This window comes from Aquarana catesbeiana, linkage group LG04 (assembly GCF_042186555.1).
Source record: "Aquarana catesbeiana isolate 2022-GZ linkage group LG04, ASM4218655v1, whole genome shotgun sequence".
Taxonomy (NCBI): Eukaryota; Metazoa; Chordata; class Amphibia; order Anura; family Ranidae; genus Aquarana; species Aquarana catesbeiana.
In genome coordinates, this window is record NC_133327.1 from 440,991,750 (window position 1) to 441,007,385 (window position 15,636).

General features: G+C 44.1%; 1 protein-coding gene across 3 annotated transcripts in view; it reads right to left on the reverse strand.

The window, feature by feature from the left end:
• Window positions 1-10,424: 10,424 nt before the first annotated feature.
• The window catches only part of KATNA1 (katanin catalytic subunit A1), a 73,155-nt gene continuing 67,943 nt past the window's right edge, over window positions 10,425-15,636 (reverse strand). For all 3 annotated transcript variants that reach the window (XM_073627449.1, XM_073627448.1, XM_073627450.1), the window contains exon 11: window positions 10,425-10,951. In XM_073627449.1, coding sequence (XP_073483550.1) covers window positions 10,753-10,951 — 199 coding nt within the window. In that variant the 3' untranslated portion in view covers window positions 10,425-10,752. The remainder of the gene's footprint in view (window positions 10,952-15,636) is intronic.

Consider the following 15,636-nt stretch of genomic DNA (forward strand, 5'->3'; position numbering starts at 1 on the left):
GTTTCAAATAACTTGGCCATGCTTTGTACCAGAAACATCATTTTAAAGGGTTTATTACATAATTAAATGTATTTTTTTCTATTTACAGTAAAAGTAGTTTTTTTTAAATGAACAAGATTAAAAAAAGTTTTAAGAATGTATTTCCATTTTGTCTATGATTACAATATTGCAAAAAAAGAAACCATTCTAATCTGCCCCCACAAAAAACAATGTATACAACTTAAGTAAAGACACTGTTTATGCTGAATAAATAGGCTTGTGGTGAAAGTAGAAATTGCTCAGGTCTATAAAGGTATGAGAGCTGAACTGGTTAAAAGTCTTGAAATTTTGTTCTAGCTAGTAATCCCTCTCATGTCCCCCACCAATCCTGTTTTACTAAGAGCTGAACCCCCCTTCATTTGTCCGGCCAAGACAAACCCTTGGATAGTACCACTATCCAGTGAGAGTCCATCAATGGCTGATAAAACTATTGTGCTAGTGGAGTGGATACTGGACTTCAGCTGGTTTGGGCTCCGTGCAGAGGCAAGTCTTCACACAGAAGTTAGAACCTTAACAGTTAGGCTCGGTTCACACTAGTGTGTTCCGGTTGTGGGAATCGCATTGATATCCCCACCCGAATCGCACCGCTCTTGTGGGACACGTGGGGCTGCCATTCATTTTGAACCCCCCGCCCCCGTGCATCTTAGCCAGCAGCGCGAGTTTTTAAAAAGCACCTTTTTGTGCATTTCATGCACCAAAGCAGCCCATTTAAATAAATGGGCAGCCGTGCCAAGCAAACGTAGGCAACATGGCCCGCTCTAGTGTGAACCGAGCTTTAGCAAAGTGAACTAGTGGTACTTACTCTTAAGCCGCGTACACACGATCGGATTTTTCGACGGGAAATGTTGGATGTGATCTTGTTGGCGGAAAGTCCGACTGTGTGTATGCTCCATCATACATTTGTTGTCAGACTTTCCGCCAACAAATATTGGCTAGCAGGTTCTCAAATTTTCCACCAACAAATTTTTGTTGTCCGACTTTCCGATCGTGTGTACAAAAGTCCACGCATGCTCAGAAGCAGAAGCGCTCGGTCTTGTAAAACTAGCGTTCGTAATGGTGATATCACATGACTATTGTTGGCCAACATTTGTTTGACCGTGTGTATGCAAGACAAGTTGGAGCCAACAACATTCCACGGTTTTGTTGTCGGAAAGTCCAATCGTGTGTACAGGGCATTAGTCTTTTTGAGGTTTTAAAACGAGGTCTTGCCTAACAGGTTTGTTTTTAAAATAACCTTTTCAGATATATTTTGTGTTAAGTTATTAAACTGTATATACAAATGTCAGATTTGGTTCCTAAAAGTGACTTATTTTTAAGCAAGCCAAATTTGTTTTATCTTGCCAATAAATGTAATGTAAAAAAATTTGTCACAAAATCTCTTGCAAGACTGGAAGCAAAGTATTGGTTTTTGACACTGTGCCATGTCTGAACTTTCGCACTAATTTATATGCAGAATGAACATTTTATAAACTAGTGCTACTTTTGCCTTTCATGCCCTGGATTTGTTTCACTCAACAATGTATGTTAGTTTATATTACCTTGCTCACTGTAGTTTTTAAAGTCCTTTTTTGCAAGCTGGTATTTTTTGCTTTAGTACAATTCATAAGTAAATTCACCAACAGAATGTTTCAACATGTTTTGAGCCCTGTAACCATTTCTCATAATGAAGGGCATCAAAAATGTATAGCTACTTCCATTAAGAAAACTAAAACCTTTTCTCAGGATGGTGTTCTAAGTGATTTTGCTATCCACAGGGATAGATACATTAGCTCATATTTGTATTAATCAAAAGCAGGGAGGTCTTATTAAATCTTTAGTGTAATGTTTTCAAAGATAACCAAATGTTTAAAAAAAAAAAAAAACAAATGCGATTTGTATCACTTGCTAATTTTCAGTTTTTTTGTTAAAATATATGAAACTGTAAAATTAAATAAAATGTTTTGTATTTACCATGACTGAGTTTTCTGATTTGCCCCCTCATGATTGTTTGTAAACTTTATAAACTTTTATACAGACTAACTGATATACACGGATTTGGGTTATTTTTACCAAAAAGATGACATTTTGTCCTACATTTATGAAGATAGATTTGTTAGCAAAATTTTATAACAAACTTTATTTTCTCGAATCGTCTTCCAGGGCAGCATCCGAGAGATAGGCTCCTCCTCCCTAAAACAGAAAACACATTAGTCCACCATTATAAATTTCACAGCCTTACCTGCGTGCCTCAGTTGTTTGTGTTTCCTCTGGACCCACAGGAGCTGCAAGAAATGTTTATTTTTACTCTGTCTCTGTGCTTGTTGCAGGAGATCCCCTGCCAGCATCCCATACAGCCCAACGGGCCTTGGGAGGGCCAGCAGGAGCAGCAAAATCTGAGCAGTATTGCTCTGCCTGAGATTTCACCTCTACTGAGGGGTCTGCAGTCATCCCCCCCCCAGGCTGCAATAAGACACTGTCATCTCCCCCATGCCGCTGCACTAGGGCCTGCTGCATTTTTTTTTGGCAGGTCTGGGAATCTCCTCCAGCCTTGTGTCCGCGCTCTCTCCATGGTCATGGCTACATGTGTACTAGGGAAGGGGATGGACCTTACCCCGCCACAGGCTTCCGTTGTGCCGGTCGGGTAGGTCGTTCTTACTTTTTGTTTTTTTCCTCTGGTCTGCCTTTTTTTTTTTTTTTTTGTCCCTGGTGTTTCCGCAGCCGGTACCTCCGTGATGCAGAGTGGCCTGCCCGCTTTCCGCGCTCGCCGCATATGGCGTCCTCAGCTCACCGCGGTACAGGCCTCTCCATGGAGGATCTGTGGGGTGTACCAAGATGGAGCCGGCGCGGTGTGTTGTGGTCATTTTCCCATAGGCTGTCTCCGGGAGAATGCAGAGCGGGACACTCGGGACTTCCGGGGGCAGGAATTTAAAAAAAACAAAACAAAAGTGTATATGTTTAAAAAAAATTTATATATCTCAATATTATTCAGAGTGTCTCCCTTCCGATTCATTTTGTACACCTAGGAGGAGAATACCAACCGCAGCGGCATGTGCAGGTATATCCACCAACCTGCACGGGGTAAGCTGGGGGTGGGGCCGGAGCTTATGCAGGAAGCAGTTAAAAAGGCCCCTCTAAGCAGAGGATCTTGGTGGCTGACCATGTCTGATGCTTCTCCACCCTGCCCTGCAGATCCTGCGAGCCAGGACAGCTCCAAGGTAAGCCAGATTACTCAAGAGTTATCTCTGTCTTAACCTTTCCATAAAACTGCCTACTTACAGGCAGTCTTTGACCACCTACCTCACGGGTACCTTTTTTTACTATGCTTGATTTTAGGCAAAGACCCCTGAGTAAAGGAAAGCGAAAGGCAAAACATGTGCTTTATGTGGCCACCGGCTTTCCCCCGAATGGAAAAAACCCTATGTCAGAAATGCATAGACAAAATGGTGGTCAAAGAATCGCAGGGGTATTTGAAAGATCTGCTCAACACTTTCAAGAAAGAAATTCAGAGCACCATGGCGCCACTACGCTCAGTTATTGAAAAATTGGAAGCGCCATCAAGTATCGGTCAGGCCAGTATCCCATCTACCAGCGGAACATGAGTTCCTGCAGGGAACAGGCAGAACAAGAAGAGGATTCACATGAATCTGAATCGGAGGATGGAATTTGCTCAGACTCTGAGGAAGATGACACTGCAGAAGGCAGCCTATTTCCCTCAGAGGACACAGATAGTCTTCTTAAAGCCATAGCTGACATGCTAGGCATTAAAGAGCAGTAAACTGCAGAGCTCATGACAGAATGTACAAAGGGCTACAGCCCAGAAAACCCAGAACATTCCCTGTACACTAAACCCTCAAAGACATAGTCAAAAAAGAATGGGAAGACCCAGAGAAAAAACTCTTTTTATACCAGCCACAGTCAAACACAGATACCCGTTTGCAGAGACAGACACCAAAACCTGGGCTAAATGCCCCAAACTGGATGCCTCTCTGGCAAAAGTCACAAATAAATCTGACTTAGCCTTTGACGACGCAGGTACCCTAAGCGACCCCATGGATAAGAAAATAGAAGCCCTCCTAAAGAGGGCATGGGAAGCAGGGGCCGCAAACCTGAATCCGGCTATAGCTTCCACCTGCACAGCCCGAACTTTGCTAATCTGGTCAACCCAGCTTAAAGAACTGCTGGAGAATGACACACCCAGGGAAGAATTAATAAAAACCATCCCTGGGCTAACCAGAGCGGCAGCTTTCCTAGCTGATGCCTCAGCTAAAACTGTCAGAATATCCTCCAGGGCCACGGCACTATTGAACTCAGTCCGAAGATTATACGGGATTCCATTCACTGGAGACCTACTTTTCGGGCCTGAACTAGAAACAGTCCTGGACAGGACCGCAGCAAAGAATAAAGGTTTTCCCCAAACCAAAAAGAAGCAAGGGAAGGCGCCCTTTCGGCAATTTAAAAAATTTAACAAGCCGGGGGCAAAAAAGCGCTGGGGACAGCAAAACAAAAAAGGCAAGGGTGAATTCATCCTCAAGCCTCCTAACCAAAAGAACAAAAAACAATGACTGTCACCAGGTGGGGGGCAGACTTGCGGCCTTTTCCCGTCAATGGGAGAAGGCAACAAAGAACAAGTTCATCTTGCGCACCATAGTGGACGGCTACGCAATAGAATTCTCCACCCGCCCCCCAACCAAATACCTAGCAACCATGCTGCCAAGGGACAACGATCGAGCAAGGGCCTTTCTGGAATCCCTGCAGAACCTACTGGATCAGAAGGTGATTCGCCATGTACCTCAAGAAGAGGAACAAAGGGGCTTCTACTCCCATATCTTCGCAAAAAGGAAAACATCAGGCAAGCTAAGACTTATACTGAACCTCAAACCACTCAACCGAGGGATAAAATACAAGAGATTCAGAAAGGAATCTATTTACTCGATCAGGAACATCCTGCCACGGGAGACATTCATGGCAACACTAGACCTACAGGATGCCTACCTACATGTCCCCATAAGGGGACATCATCAAAAATTCCTGAGGTTCGCAATACAAGGGCCAGCAGCTACTCTACACCTACAATACGCAGCTCTCCCTTTCGGAATCTCTTCGGCACTAAGAATATTCTCAAAGATAATGGCGGAAGCATTAAAAGGTCTAAGACAGCAGGGTATTGGAATAATACCTTACTTAGACTACCTACTGTTCTTTGCGGACTCGGCAGAAATCCTAGAAAACAATCTGCATACCAGTATGTCCTATCTGCAAAACCTGGGATGGATAGTGAATGCAGAAAAATCTCAAATGACCCCAAGCCAGAGAGTGGTATATTTGGGATATGTGCTGGATTCCAGACTGTCAAAAATTTTTCTAACAGAAGAAAAGAACAAAAAAATTACACAGGCAATAACCTCCCTTTTAGGGACCAATACCATAACAAGGAATGACCATACTAGGACTGATGACATCTTCCATTCCAGCCATCACCTGGGCACAGATTCACATAAGACCTCTACAGAACTACTTTCTGTCTCAGTGGAATGGCAGGCAAGCATCCCTAGACAAGTCCATTCCTGTCCCAACCACAGTCAAACAAACACTCCAATGGTGGCTCAATCCACTTCGATACATCGAAGGGCGCAGATGGGCTCAATCCGATCCAATCAGGATCACCACCGATGCCAGCGCCCTAGGCTGGGGGGCCCACTCTGCTCACAAGGGAAATGGACATCCAAATGGTTCCAAGCCTCCTCAAACTTGAGAGAGCTAAAAGCTGTGGGGGAAGCACTAAAAGCTTTCAAGCCAGCGTTACAGGGCAGAGACATAAAGGTGCAATCAGACAACACCACGACTGTGGCATATCTAAACAGACAAGGCTGATGGCGTCAATCCTACTATGGGCAGAAGCGAACATAAGGTCAATATCAGGTATCCATCTGAAAGGAACTGACAATACGCTGGCAGACTTCCTGAGCCAGAAAACCATAAGACAGACAGAATGGTCACTGAACCAAACAACCTTTGCTCAAATCACTCAAAAATGGGGAGTACCCGAGGTAGATCTATTGGCTTCCAAGGCAAATGCAAAATCACCAATATTTTTTTTTTCCCTGGACCCCACAGATGGCAACAGCGGGGTAGATGCTTTCAACCAAAGCTGGAGATGGCAACTGTGTTATGCATTCCCTCCAACTGCCATAATCCCAAAGGTGATTCAAAAAAATCAAGGCAGAGAAAACGACGGTGATACTAATAGCACCGCACTGGCCCCAGAGAGCATGTTCAGCCACTTGAAAAATCTCAGCATACAACCTCAGCTGACACTGACAGACCGGCCAGATCTGCTGTCACAGGGCCCAGTCAACCACCCAAATCACAAGATCCTGAGGCTTTCGGCTTGGTTACTGAAAGGGTAAGACTTCAGAACAAAGGGCTGTCAGACAAAGTGATCAATACCATCTTAAACAGCAGGAAGCCTGTAACTAGGGCTATCTATGAGAAAGTAAGAAAAAAGTTTGTCTCCTGGAACAAAAACAAACCAATTTCCAACAGAGGGATAATCCCAACAATTTTAGATTTCCTACAAGATGGTGCAGACAAAAACATCTCTCCAGGCACATTGAAGGTACAAGTTGCAGCACTCTCCTCGGTCGTGGATACCAGATGATCCGCTGATAAAGCAATTCCTAATAGCACTTAAAAGAGCTAGACCAGCCAAAATGTACAGAACTCCAACTTGGGACATGGCCACAGTACTAAAGGGCTTTCTTTCCCCTCCATTTGAAGCAATGGAAAAAAGCTCGGACAAAAACCTCACTTTAAAGACTGCACTCCTTCTGGCCCTGGTAGCCGCCAGAAGTGTGAGGGAAATCCAAGCTCTGTCTATAATAGAACCATACTGCCTAATACATTTAGACAAAATAATTCTCTCCCCAGATCCAGCCTTTCTACCCAAGGTCTCTTCAATGTTCCATAGAACCCAAAACATAGTCATACCTTCACTTCCAAAAACTATGGATAGTAGGAAAAGAAACACTTACAACAAACTAGATGTAAGAAACACGCTCATAACATATCTCGAAAGAACGAAGGAGTGGCGTAGAATGACCTCCCTTTTCGTCCTTTATGCAGGAGTCAACAAAGGGAAACAGGCTTCCAAGAATACCATCAGCAGATGGATAAGGATGGCCATACAGACGACCTATGAGGCACAGGATCTCACTCCACCAAGTGGAATCAGAGCGCACACAACCAGAGCTTGGGCAACCTCGGTCGCAGAGAAAGCAGGGCAGCGACATGGTCGAGCTTCAGTACCTTCGCAAAGCACTACCGTATAAGCCAGCTGTCCGACCAAGACCAAGCATTTGGTCGCAAGGTGCTCCAGTCTCTATCCCCACCCTAGTAAGTATTGCTTGATACATCCTCTCGGATGCTGCCCTGGAAGACGAATCGAGAAAACAGTTAGGTACCTGGTAACTCTTTTTCTAAGACGTCTTCCAGGGCAGCACTAGTTCCCACCCTTGAAATGACAAATACCGGGTACAGCAGGGGAGCTTTTGAGCTTACTGGGAATTCCTTCGGTGCTTTAATACAACTGAGGCACGCAGGTAAGGCTGTGAAATTTATAATGGTGGACTGTGTTTCCTGTTTTAAGGAGGAGGAGCCTATCTCTCGGATGCTGCCCTGGAAGACTTCTTAGAAAAAGAGTTACCAGATACCTAACTCTGTTTTTCCCCCAAAATGCTCAATATTTTTTCGTTTATATACCAAAACATAAACCCAGTGGGTATTAAATACCACCAAAAGAAAGCCCTATTTGTGTGGCAATAAAAAAAATAAATAATTTGCATACAGTGTTACATGACAGAGTAATTGCCAGTTAAAGCAGCACAGTAAATAACAAAAAAAATGGTTTAGGTCATGAAGGGAGTAAAATATTCTGGTGGTTAAATAAAGGAAAGAACTGCTTTTAGCGGAAATCCTACAGTGCATTCGGAAAGTATTCACAGCGCTTCACTTTTAACGTTATGTTACAGCCTTATTCCAAAGTGGGTTAAACAATATCCCATAATGACATCCATGAAAGAAGTTTGTTTGAAATCTTTGCAAATTTATAAAAAAAAAAAAAAAAAAAAAAAAAATCACATGTACACAAGTATTCACAGCCTTTGCTCAATACCTTTTGTTGAAGTGCCAAATTACAGCCTCAGTTCTTTTTGAGTATGATGCTACAAGCTTGGCACACCTATTTTTGGGCAGTTTGTCCCATTCTTCTTTGCAGGACCTCTCAAGCTCCATCAGGTTGGATGGGGAGCGTTGGTGTACAGCCATTTTCAGATCTCTCCAGAGATGTTCAAGTGGAAGATGAACCACCCCAGTCTGAGGTCCAGAGCATTCTGAAGCAGGTTTTTGTCAAGGATGTCTCTGCACATTGCTGCATTCATTTTTCCCTCGATCCCGACTAGTCTCCCAGTGAAAAACATCCCATGATGCTGCCACCACCATGCTTCACTGATGGGATGGTATTGGCCAGGTGATGAGCGGTGCCTGGTTTCCTCCAGACATGACGCTTGCCATTTAGACCAAAGAGTTCAATCTTTGTTTCTCATGGTCAGAGTCCTTCAGGTGCCTTTTGGCAAACTCCAGGCAGGTTGTCATGTACCTTTTACTGAGGAGTGTCTGACGTCTGGCCACCCTACCATACAGGCCTGATTGGTGGGGTGCTGCAGGTTATTCTTCTGGAAGGTTCTCCTTTCTCCACAGAGAAACACTGCAGCTCCATCAAAGTGACCATTGGGTTCTTGATCGACTCCCTGACTAAGGCCCTTCTCCCCCGATCGCTCAGTTTGACCGGGCAGCCCGCTCTAGGAAGAGTTCCAAGCTTCTTTCATTTATGGATGATGGAGCCCACTGTGCTCATTGGGAACTTCAATGCTGCAGAAATTTTTTTGTACCCTTCCCCAGATCTGTGCCTCAATGCAATCCTGTCTGAGGAGTCCAGACAATACCTTGGACTTCATGGCTTGGTTTGTGCTCTGATATTCACTGTGGGACCTTATATAGACAGGTGTGTGTCTTTCCAAATCATGTCCAAGCAACTGAAGTTACCACAGGTGGAACCCATTCAAGTTGTAGAAACATCTCAAGGATGATCAGTGGAAACAGGATGCACCTGAGCTCAATTTTTGATTGTCATGGCAAAGGCTGTGAATACTTATGTACATGTGATTTTTTTCGTTTTTTATTTTTAATAAAGATTTCAAACAAACTTCTTTCACATTGCATCACTTTAACTGACAATTGCATGGTCGTGCAACGTTGCACCCAAACAAAATTGACATCCTTTTTGTCCCAACAAATAGCTTTCTTTTGGTGGTATTTGATCACCTCCAGCGGTTTTTATTTTTTGCGCTATAAACAAAAAGAAAAGAGAAAATTTTGAAAAAACACATTTTTTACTTTTTGCTATAATCAATATCCCCCAAAAATATAAATTAAAAAAATTTTCCTCAGTTTAGGCCAATGTGTATTCTTCTACATATTTTTGCTAAAAAAAAAAAGTAAATAAAAATCGCAATAAGCGTATATTGATTGGTTTGCGCAAAAGTTATAGCGTCTATAAAATAGGGGGTAGTTTTTGGCATTATTATTATTAGTAATGGCGGTGATCTGCGATTTTTATTGTGACTGCTACATTATGGCGGACACATTGGACACTATTTTGGGACCATTGTCATTTATACAGCTATCAGAGCTATAAAAATGCACTGATTAAATGACACTGGCAGTGAAGGGATTAAGTGTGTCCTAGGGAGTGATTCTAACTGTGGGGGGATGGGCTTCAACTCACATTACAGCGATCACTGCTCCCGATCACAGGGAGCAGTGATATCTGTCATGACACAAAGCAGAACGGAGAAATACCTTGTTTACATTGGCATTTCCCCGTTCTGCAGCTCCATAACACGATAGCTGGGAGACCGGCAGACAGAGTCCGCTGGTCCCAGTGTATGTGGCGGGCACGCGCGCCTGCTAGCCACGGTTCTTAAAGGGGACGTACAGGTACGCCCATTTGCCCACTGCTGCCATTGTGCCGACATATATTGGCGTGCAGCGATCGGCAAGTGGTTAATCTATTTTGGAATAAGGCTGGAACATAACAAAATGTGGAAAAAGTGAAGCGATGTGAACACTTCCTGGATGCACTGTATGTTCAACTTTTTTTTTCCCCTTTGTCTTTAACACAAGGGGAAAAAAATGTTTATTAAAGTTACCCTTTAAAAAAAAAATAAAGGAATGACAACTTGGTTTAAAACAGGCATCTAAGCCTAGTAATATAAAATATATACACACACACAGTACATTCACATTTTAGTTGAATTATTCATGTCCTAATAATATACTAACACGTTGAATGAAAACAGAGCTTTTTATTATTTATTGAATTATAGATATTACAAAAAACACAACAGGATCCAGTCCCAACACTACAAATATAATGAAAACAATTAGAGCACATATGCAACATGCACAGAAGAATCAAAGTTACCTACCACCTGCATAGCAGGCTCCCTCTGGTGCATTTTTTTTTTTATTTTAACGGCTACCACTTCCATGAATTGAGGCAGTAGGCCCCCGAAGATCCTATACAAAGAGGGCACTGATTTTTAGGTGCACATGACATGTGCTCTTTAAGACTTAAGGCAGAAATCCCCCCCCCCCCCCATAACAAAAAATGGCTGTTCAACAAGAACCAAACTCTGCTATCCACTTTTCATATTTTTCAATGTCTGTCGCAGATACTGATTTAGAGACTTTCTTTAAAGCTGCCTCAAAATCTTCCATTGTGGTAGGCATGTGCATGTCATCCTTGGAAAGATTTCGAATTTCTTCTGGAGTAAGTCCTTCAATACGTCTTCTCATTGCCATCAAGGAAGCATCTCTGTGTACGCAAGAATACAATGTTAGTCCAAACCACTAGACACATTCTATTCATAAAAGTTTGACAGTCTGTTGTATGCAAAGTATTGGTTATTTACAGAATACCTGCATTGAATGAAATATGTATCCTTTTAAGGATCCAGGTCTCTGGCTTTCATCATATCACAATCGCTACTCCAGTAAAAGCATACATATTCAAGCTTAAACTTCTTCTGTTCCCTACAAACTATTAGGCAAGGCAAGGATACCAATTCATTCACGAATGAGCAAACTGGATGTACACAGGGAGATCTAGAACCTGTCAGCCCCGGTTCACAACCTAGCTGCCTGACAAGTTGCATCCCGTTCTGTACTACGGAACCGTTCTAATAGGAGCGACGCAAGTCGCTCCAACTTAGAAAAAGGTTCCTGTACTATTTTTGGGGCGACTTCAGGCGACTTGAATTGACTTCTATACAGAAGTCATTTTGCAAGTCGCCACTGAAGTCATGTGCAGGTCGCCTCCGTGAGTCGGCCTGTAAGTCGTGTTGCCCCTGTGTGAAACGGCAGTAAAGCCATCTTAGGAATTATGGTTTTCACCTGCCTGGCTGTGCAGATGTCAAAAGGTTTGTCAATTACTGACTAGCTAAACAGAGTTTCACACATTAGCAGGTAAAACATTCTGTTTTCCAGCCTTATATTCATATTTGCCTGGTAGGGATGGGCGAACAGTTCGGGCTGAACTTTGGTTGTTCGGATGTTCTGCGAACACCGAACAATATGCAGTGTTCGGGGCAAATTCGAAAGCCGCCGGAACACCGTTAAAGTTGCTCATATTAAAAGGCTTGTATGCAAGTTATTGTCAAAGTGTTTGGGGACCTGGGTCCTGCCACAGGGGACATGTATCAATGCAAAAACATTTTTTTTTTTTTTAAATAGCCGTTTTTTCGAGAGCAGTGATTTTTTTTTTTTAAAATGCTTAAAGTGAAACAATAAAAATGAAATATTCCTTTAAATATCGTGTCTGGGGGTTGTCTATAGTATGCCTGTAAAGTGGATAATTTTTGCCGTATTAAGAACAGTACCACAGCAAAATGACATTTCTAAAGGAAAAATTGTCAGTTAAAACTGATCGCGGCTGTGATGAATTGTCGGGTTCCAGCAATATAGATAAAACTCATGGAAAAAAAGACCATGGGATCCCCCCCCCAGTCCATTACCAGGCACTTTGGGGAACCCTGAACCAAAATTTAAAAATAAATAATTTCTTGGGGGTCCCCCTAAAATCCATACCAGGCCCTTCGGGTCTGATGTGGAAATTAAGGGGAACCCTGCGCCAAATTTTTTTTAAAAAATGGTGTAGGGATCCCCCCCAAAATCCATACCAGACCCTTATCCAAGCACGCAACCTGGCAGGCCGCAGGAAAAGAGGGGGGACGAGAGAGCCCCCCCCTTCCTGAACTGTACCAGTCCACATGCCCTCAACATGGGGAGGGTGCTTTGGGGTAGCCATCCAAAGCACCTTGTCCCCATGTTGATGGGGACAAGGGCCTCATCCCCACAACCCTTGCCCGGTGGTTGTGGGGGTCTGAGGGCGTGGGGCTTATCAGAATTTGGAAGCCCCCTTTAACAAGGGGACCCCCAGATCCCGGCCTCCCCCCCGTGTGAAATGGCAACGGGGTACAAGTACCCCTACCATTTCACAAACAAAAAAAAAAAAAAAAATTGTCAAAATGTTAAAAACGACAAAACACAGCTTGGGACAAGTCCTTTATTTAACCACTTCCCGCCCGCCCTATAGCGGATTGACGTCCGGGAAGTGGTTCTGTTATCCTGACTGGACGTCATATGACGTCCAGCAGGATAACATGCCGCAGCGCGCCCCCGGGGGCGCGCATCGCGGCGATCGGTGGAGCGGTGTGTCAGTCTGACACACCGCTACACTGATCTTGGTAAAAAGCCTCCGCCGGAAGCTCTTTACCACGTGATCAGCCGTGTCCAATCACGGCTGATCACGCGGTCAATAGGAAGAGCCGTTGATCGGCTCTTCCTCACTCGCGTCTGACAGATGCGATTAGAGGAGAGCCAATCGGCGGCTCTCCTGGCAGGGGGGGGTCTGCGCTGATTGTTTATCAGCGCAGCCCCCCCTCAGATCACCACACTGGACCACCAGGGATCGCCACTAGGACCACCAGGGAAGGGGCAACATGTGGATGGCCAGGTATGTACCCCATGGCCATCCACATGTGCCCAGTGTGCCAATCAGTGCCCACAAATGGGCACTGATTGGCACCATTATGTTGCAGTAAAGCCCAGCAATGCCACCCTTAGGGGCATCACTGCAAACAAGCAGTGCCATCAGTGCCACCCATCAGTGTCCATTCATGCCACCTGTCAGTGCCCATCAGTGCCCATCCATGCCCATCTGTGCCAACTATCAGTGCCACCCATAAGTAACCATCAATGCCGCCTATAAGTGCCCATCTGTGCCACCTATGAGTGCCCATCAGTGCCGCATACCAGTGCCACCTATCAGTGCCGCCTATCAGTGCCCATCATCAGTGCCCGTCAGTGCCACCTCATTGGTGCCACCTCATCGGTGCCCATCAGTGCCGCCGTATCAGTGCCCGTCAGTGCAGCCATATCAGTGCCCGTCAGTGCAGCCATATCAGTGCCCGTCATTGAAGAAGAAAACGTACTTATTTACAAAAAAGTTTTAACAGAAACAAAGAAAAACTTGTTTTTTTTCAAAATTTTCGGTCTTTTTTTATTTGTTGCGCAAAAAATAAAAACCGCAGAGGTGATCAAATACCACCGAAAGAAAGCTCTGTTGGTGGGAACAAAATGATAAAAAAATTTGTTTGGGTACAGTGTAACATGACCGCGCAATTGTCATTCAAATTGCGACAGCGCTGAAAGCTGAAAATTGGTCTGGGCGGGAAGGTGTCTAAGTGCCTGGTATTGAAGTGGTTAAAGATAAAAAAGTCCCACGGTGGCCATTCATCTTCTTCTATCACGCCGCCCAGACCGAAAAATAAAAAAAAAAAATCCACGACCCACCCACTTCCATGGGAGGCTCCTGCCGTCTGACGCTTTTTCGCTTGTGACAGTTCTCATATAACTGAGGGCAGGGCCACACAGTGACGTAAACGGGTGGCCCCGCCCTCAGTTATATAAGAACTGTCACAAGCGAAGAAGCGTCAGACGGCAGGAGCCTCCCATGGAGGCGGGTCGGTTGCGGATTTTTTCTTTTTTCGGTCCGGGCGGCGTGATAGAAGAAGATGAATGGACATTGTGGGACATTTTATTTTTTTTAATAAAAGGACTTGTCCCAAGCTGTATTTTGTCGTTTTTAACATTATCACACTTTTTTTGTGAAATGGTAGGGGTACATTTGTACACCCGTTACCATTTCACACAGGGGGGAGGCCGGGATCTAGGGATCTCCTTGTTAACATTGGCAGATTCCGATAAGCCCCCCGCCCGCAGACCCCCACAAGGTGCTTTGGGGGGCTAGCCCAAAGCACCCTCCCCCATGTTGAGGGCATGTGGCCTGGTACGGTTCGGGGGGGGGGGGGCTCTCTCGTCCCCCCCCCCCGCTTTTCCTGCGGTCTGCCAGGTTGCATGCTCGGATAAGGGTCTGGTATGGATTTTGGGGGAGATCCCTACACCATTTTTTTTTTCAATTTTGGCGCAGGGTTCCCCTTAATTTCCATATCAGACCCAGAGGGCCTGGCATGGATTTTAGGGGGACACCCACACAATTTTTTTTTTTTAATTTTGATTTGGGGTTCCCCTCAATATTCATACCAGACCCAAAGGGCCTGGTAATGGACTTGGGGGGGGGATCCCATGCTCTTTTTTGCAATGAGTTTTTTATACCCGCGATCGCCTCATGGAGAGGAAGAACGGGGAAATGCTAATGTAAACAAGCATTTCCCTGTTCTGCCTAATGACACTGACCCTGATCACCGCTCCCTGTAATCGGGAGCGGTGATCATGTCACACATAGCCCCCCCCCCCCACAGTTAGAATCACTCCCTAGGACACACTTAACCCCTACAGCGCCACCAAGTGGTTAACCCCTTCAATGCCAGTCACATTTACACAATAATCAATGCATTTTTAATTGCACTGATCGCTGTATTAAATGTGAATGGTCCCAAAAGTCCGATCTGTCCGCAATGTCTCAGTCACAATAAAAATCGCTGATTGCCACCATTACTAGTAGTAAAAAAAAAAAAAAAAAAAATAAATGATATATTATATGATTTTTTTTTTTACCAAAAATATGTAGAAGAATACGTATCGGCCTAACCTGAGGGGAAAAAAAAAAATTTTATATAATTTTTGGGGATATTTATTATAGCAAAAAGTAAAAAAAAAAAAAAAAAAAAAAAAAAAAAGATAGCTCTATTTGTGGGGAAAAAAGGACGTCAATTTTGTTTAGGAGCCACGCCGCACGACTGCGCAATTGTTAGTTAAAGCGACGCAGTGCTGAATCGCAAAAAGTGCTCTGGTCTTTGGGCAGCCAAATGGTCCGGGGCTTAAGTGGTTAAAGGAATAATACATTTTTATTGTTTCACTTTAAGCATTAAAATAAATACAAAATAAAAATCACTGCTCCCGAAATACGGCTGTTTTAAAAAAATTGATACATCCCAAACACTTTTTATGACAACAACTTGCATATAAGCCTTCAAAATG